Source organism: Adiantum capillus-veneris, chromosome 26, assembly GCF_014529385.1.
Source record: "Adiantum capillus-veneris isolate H3 chromosome 26, ASM1452938v2, whole genome shotgun sequence".
NCBI lineage: Eukaryota > Viridiplantae > Streptophyta > Polypodiopsida > Polypodiales > Pteridaceae > Adiantum > Adiantum capillus-veneris.
Window position 1 is genome coordinate 80,448,042 of NC_140956.1, and position 6,000 is coordinate 80,454,041.

Genomic DNA, 6,000 nt, shown 5'->3' on the forward strand with positions numbered 1-6,000 from the left:
CGGTCGCTCCATTCGTCGGAGAGAATAGAGCATCCATACTTTGCCCAACCGGCACGTATGGGCTCAAGTGACTTGTCAATCCTTGCCCTCTCTTCATCTAGCTTCTTTGCTCTCATGTCTTGGTATGACACACCCGTCCACCCCTCTCATGGACCAATCTCTATGATCATCCTCTTCCATCGCTCCAACTGAAGAATGTTGAAGGAGAGATTGCATTCAATCACCGTGCGGACAATCTCTATTTCCACGATTCTTTCTCTCCTTGAGGAAAAACAAGGGACCGGAGCATCCACCCACCGATCTTGCTAGAGAGGCTTGCTTTGCCATCTTCAGAGGCCGGCCACCATAACTTTACAGCGCCTTCGACTTCTTGGAGATGGCACCACCATCACATAGGCCAGGGTGGCACCGGTAGCCATGGACATAGTTGGAGAGGCCTCTTCCTCTGAATCGGAGCTATCAACATCCGGCGGCACTATCTCATCTGAGGTGACTCTACCCTTGTGTGTCTTCAATGGAAGGTAGTTTCTCTTGCATTCCTCAACGATATCTTCGGGGATATTGGGACATGGGCCCGCTTGTCCTCAATCTTTGTCAAGTGGATGATGAGACTGGTGACAGAAGAGGTCATGCCTTTGGGCAATATTTGCACCACCACTTGCAAGCATTTTGCTTGCTCCCCACCCGCTCAAAATAGCGGCAATGCTTCTCAAAGGCTTCATGAAGAGGAGGAGGGATTATGTAGTATGTACTATGTAGCTACTAGTATCAATAGATTATACACACACACACACACACACAGAGGGAAGGGTGGGGTGGGGTGGGAGGGGGGAGAGAGAGAGAGATGGAGACGTGAATTATGAGAGTTTCAATGGGAGCTTGAGAGGGAGAGAAGATGGAGAGAAAAGACTCTAGTCTCTAGAGCTTGTCACTTGAGAGCTAGAACATGGGAGCATTGAGAGCTTGTAAGTGTTGAAGAACAAGATGGAGAGGCATTGCTTAAATAGGAAGAGGCTAGAGCATCAGAGAGGGAGAGCATGGATGATGACTCTTGAAAGTTGATGAGAGTGGGAGAGCATGAGAGAAGAGGCAAATTGCACTGCCACCCAATGTCATTAGAATTTAGCCTTTAGGTCACTTGGATGATGGATCATGGGCTTCATGTCACATGTGGAAGGGGGTGCATCCAAAGCTCAAGAGCCCTACATAGATGATAGAATCCAATGTGGCTAAAGTTGCTAAACAAGCTTGAATTTGCGCTCCAAAACAGCCCCAAAAGCTGTCCCAAACGATCAATGATCAACAATCAAAAAATCCCAACAACTATAAATGGCTGCAAAAAATCGACCGTATGGAACAGATGCAACGAATGGCACCGGACGGGATCTACCGGACGGAACGAGACGCCTCGTATGTTGAACGAGAACTTCCGTGCTCTATGCATGAGATGCCTATGGCTCGACAGGTACAATCACGAGTCACAACTCTAAACTCCATAGTCTACTCCTCTTTCTAAACTCTGGTCTTTAAGAGTTTGAATATACTAATTATGTTTTCATTGTCCAATGTTGTAAATGTCAAATAGAACGTGATGTGAGGAAGAGGATGATGTTGATGAGCATAGCTCACAAGAGGAAGATGAGGAAGATGATGAGAGCACTAGTGACTAGACGCTCTTAGACTTCTTACTTTAGTCTTTAGTCTCTCCATTTTGGTGTGCCACTTTTTGAGTTTTTTGAAACCCCTTGGTCCCCCCACTTTTTTGTATCATTTTGGTTTATATAATGCTCATCTTTGAATCTCTACTTATTATTTTGGTTTATGTAATGCTCATTCTCTTGAGTGTTGGCTCTTTACATTGTAGTATTGTAAATTGTAACTTGTACAAATGTCAAGTTTCTTTAAATGTAAAGTTTAGACCCAAGGTCCTAGGCCTTAAGACTTGAGAATTATTTGTTTTTTTATTTTGAACGTACGTAACGTCGTCGTACATCTTAATTTTTTTTTAGTTCAGTTAGTACCGCACATCGTCATACGTGTACAGAACGTACGGGACCATACGAGACCACTATGGAGCCATCTCCGGATTTTGATACACATCCACCATTTTGTATGTGTTCTCTGAGATGCACACCCACTTTTTGTATATGTACCTACTGCCTCTCAAGCTCTCAATACCCACCTTCTCACCATGATGTAACTCTCTGGTCTCATAGGTCAATATGCCCTTTAGAAGATGTGAAAAAATGGGGCTTGTACCCTTTGCTTTACATCAAATTCAGCCATAGGTCAATATATAATAAATATGGGAAGAACCCTAAAAATATGCAAAGACATAATAGGGATAAAACACCCTCCAATTACAGGATTTATCCCTAGCAAGATACAATCATTCATCAAAAGTGGTGTGGAAGCCAGTGACTGCATGAAGCCTAAGTGCTAGATACCAAAATGATCTCAAGTATCTTGTGTAAACATGGGACTGAGAAGCCTCTATTGTGTGCCTCCAAACATTTGCATCCACTTCATCATCTCTCTATGTGGTACACCAAGGTAGGATGCAAATCTCCTACAGAGCCTTACTATAATAGTGGTAAGAGGAATCCATGTGTCGTCGACTACAAACGCCAAGGGAATGTAGCCCAAGAGAAAGATCTCTTTGACAGTACTAGCTTTCCCAAGGGATCACTAATGTGGGATTTATAAATGTGTGAAAATTCTCTTTTTCTCCCCTGTATAAGAATTTGTTTTGGTCTAGCGCAATGGTTTTGCAGTAAATATATTAGCTCTTCTAGGTTTGTTGTAAAGGAAAAAATGCAGATTCTCTTAAATGCGTTTCTTTCTAATTTTCACGTTTTTTCAAGCGTTTTCTCATCGGATCTTTCCTTTTTGTGGAAAGTGTGTGCAATGGCATGTGAACTGCAACTACATTGCGACGGGATCTAGTGATAAAACTGTCCGGTTATGGGATGTCGCAACAGGAGAATGCATGCGGCTTTTCACAGGACACAGAGGCATGGTGACGTGCTTGGCTATGTCACCGGATGGGCGTTATATGGCTTCAGGAGATGAGGATGGAGCCATCATGATGTGGGACCTTGGTTCTGGCCAAAGTATAACACCTTTAATGGGCCATACGGGATGTGTGTGGACACTCCAGTTCAGGCATGAGCTACGTCCTAGTACTTTTTTGTAATTGAAGCAAAAAGGCTATTAGCATTATAATCTAGGACTAATTGCTGTTGTGTGTGCAGTTGTGAGGGATCGTTATTGGCCTCAGGTTCTGCTGATAACTCAGTCCGTGTCTGGGATGTGAATGGAAGTTTGAAAACACCGCGGATTGAAGAGAAGTATATCACTACAGAGCTGAAGCTTATTCCAGTGGCTATATCCACTCCTTTGTTTGGCTCTTATGTCCCGCATTTTTTTTTGCCCCCAGGAGTGCTACTCGAAGGTTGAGACTGCTGAAAACCCTTCCAACTAGGGCAACACCTGTTTATACGCTAAAGGTAACTTTTGAGCTCTCTGAGTGTGTGTGAGTTAATGTTCTTGCTTGAGCTAGCCGTGCAGATGCTTGTCTAGTACATTTGCTTACTTTCTACATGTGCTATGCGTGTATCATTTATGGACAAACTCAAGGTTAAATAAGACCCATTCCTAACGTGTTTGTTGCTTTTGTAGTTCTCGAAGAGAAATCTGCTGTTTGCAGCAGGCGCTTTCAACCCTACAACAAGAACTTAGACGTGCAGAGATAGGTAGGAGAGAAAAGTTTGATAAGCTTTGCTGATGCCTTGCAAGGTCTTAAAGCTCAGGGGACAGCTGCAGGTCACTCCTGCAGAAGCTTAGGTGACATGCTTAGTGTGGTCCCATTGTAATGGGACAAAGAAATTTCCTTGTTTTTCTGCAGAGCGAGGCTTGCATTTGATCTTCAAAGTATGTACCAGAGCACAAAAATATAAGAACTCGAAAAATCAAACTGACATAAGCTATTTATGTAGAGATAGATGCAAACAAATCCATCCATCATTTGTTTTTCAATACATTCTGTGTCACGTCATCTGTAGCATCTGGACGCACAAATGGCATATGCGGATAGGTGCATAGAGTATGGTGGCTGCATGGAGTTCAGGGATGGAGCCATGATAGAGCTAGCTGGTCACACAGGATATGAGTCGGCCTTGGACGGCCACATAGTGTGTAGCCCGGCACACCTCAGGCATCATTTACACTTGGTCGGTGTCCGGCCAAGTGTGAATGGCCAGGCCTGGTTTATTTACGTGTGGGACTCCTATGGTTGGTTGGACAGTCTTAGGCAATGCTCTTATGCAGAGAGCTCCTCATGGAGAGCCACATGACGCCTAGGATACAGCATATGTTTTACATTCTTCAAGGCTAAAGGCTTGTAATAACTTTTGCTTATTTCCCTTTGAGTTCGTGAGGCATTCTAATTGTAGATTTGAATTATATGATTGTAGTATTTCATCTTCGGTTAGAGTATGTGTGATCTACCTGCTTTATCTGCTCTTCCTACCAATTTGGTTATGGTTATGAATCTTTTGTTTTTTTAGTATAGCAACAAACCTTTCATAAACCCATGATGTGCAACATGATAGCGCCCAACATGAACACGGTTGCATTGCCCGTTACAGCTTACTAATTTTATGGTTAATATGTTTGAACTAGTCTCAAATTCAACCAAAAAAAAAAAAATCACCCATATGATGCTTTCTAATGTATTGAAGTAGTGGCTTTAAGCATTTTATGACTATTATGGGCCATACAGGCCCTATGAGGGCCCTGAGCCCATTCTAAGTTCTTAGTTGGTCATGCTCGGATTGAGTTCGTTGTTACTTTGACCTCTTGTATATATGTCTCAAATCATTTTTTTAGTACTCCAAAGCCCCTCAATATCTGGTTCATCTTATTAGCATCTCGGGATTTGCGAGTACAACTAGGGAGATGTTACCTGTGTGCCAAAATTATCCTATATAAGACTACCCTTTGTAAAATCTGCCTTTTTGGCCTTACAAAACCTCCCTATTGCGCACTCATATGATAACATATGGTAACCCATAGTGAATACCCCACAATTAGCATGAGTTGCTTAGTAAAAATTTAAGATTTTTTTTGTCACTATGTTATTGTGTTAGGACAACTAAGGCTCCTTTTAACTCATAGGAGGTGAATGTTTTCTTTTCATTGTATGTTGATGTGCCCCATCATTCTAGGCATTTCCTTAGCTTGGTATTTTCACACTAAGTTATTCATGTACTTGGATGTATTTCGTTGCTACTCAGGCTTTTATAATTGGTATAAAAGGCAAAGGAAAGGCCTCTAGGCACACAAAAAAATAAGAGCTTGCATTTCCCAAGACTAATAAATAATAAAAGAATGATGTTAAGAAGAATGAGAGTGAGACGCGGTACCATTCTAAGGAACTACTTGCATTAAGGATTCTCTTAAGCTAGACTACAAACAAGGTGAATGGTCATGTTGACATTCCAAAATAATAAAATGAAAAGAAGGGCCTTTTTTATAAAATAAAAACAAGTTGATGTGAAATAAGAGGAGAGGAGGTGGGGTAGATGAGTGCTCATGTAGTACAAATGTGTGTTTGGAGGAATGGGTTTAGCTACTAGAAGTAAGAATCATATGATGAAATAGCAAGATGGTATTATTAGTTTCTATTAGAACTATGAAATCTACAAGGAAGCCATAGTTGCAAGTGCCACCAATGTGTGTGTGTGTGTGTGTGTGTGTGAGAGAGAGAGAGAGAGAGAGAGAGAGAGAGAGAGAGAGAGAGAGAGAGAGAGAGAGAGAGTTGCAAGCCTTAGGCTTGAACCATTCTTGTTTTGATCCTCTCTCCACCTTGAACTTGGTATGATGATTATCATTCACCTTAGCTTGTGGTGACTACTTTCATTAGGTCATAAGGAATTTAAGGACCTAGATCTAGCTTGTATAGTTTTCAAAGCTTCTTTGGTTACCTCTTTCATGGCA

General features: G+C 42.0%; 1 protein-coding gene across 1 annotated transcript in view; it reads left to right on the forward strand.

Moving 5' to 3' along the window:
* The window catches only part of TAF5 (TBP-associated factor 5), a 136,580-nt gene extending 132,138 nt beyond the window's left edge, over positions 1 to 4,442 (forward strand). Inside the window, exons 16-19 of the mRNA XM_086501738.1 lie at positions 2,900 to 3,165; positions 3,255 to 3,350; positions 3,440 to 3,509; positions 3,682 to 4,442. Of these exons, the coding sequence (XP_086357864.1) occupies positions 2,900 to 3,165; positions 3,255 to 3,350; positions 3,440 to 3,509; positions 3,682 to 3,741 (492 nt within the window). The 3' untranslated portion in view covers positions 3,742 to 4,442. The remainder of the gene's footprint in view (positions 1 to 2,899; positions 3,166 to 3,254; positions 3,351 to 3,439; positions 3,510 to 3,681) is intronic.
* The last annotated feature ends 1,558 nt before the right edge of the window (positions 4,443 to 6,000 follow it).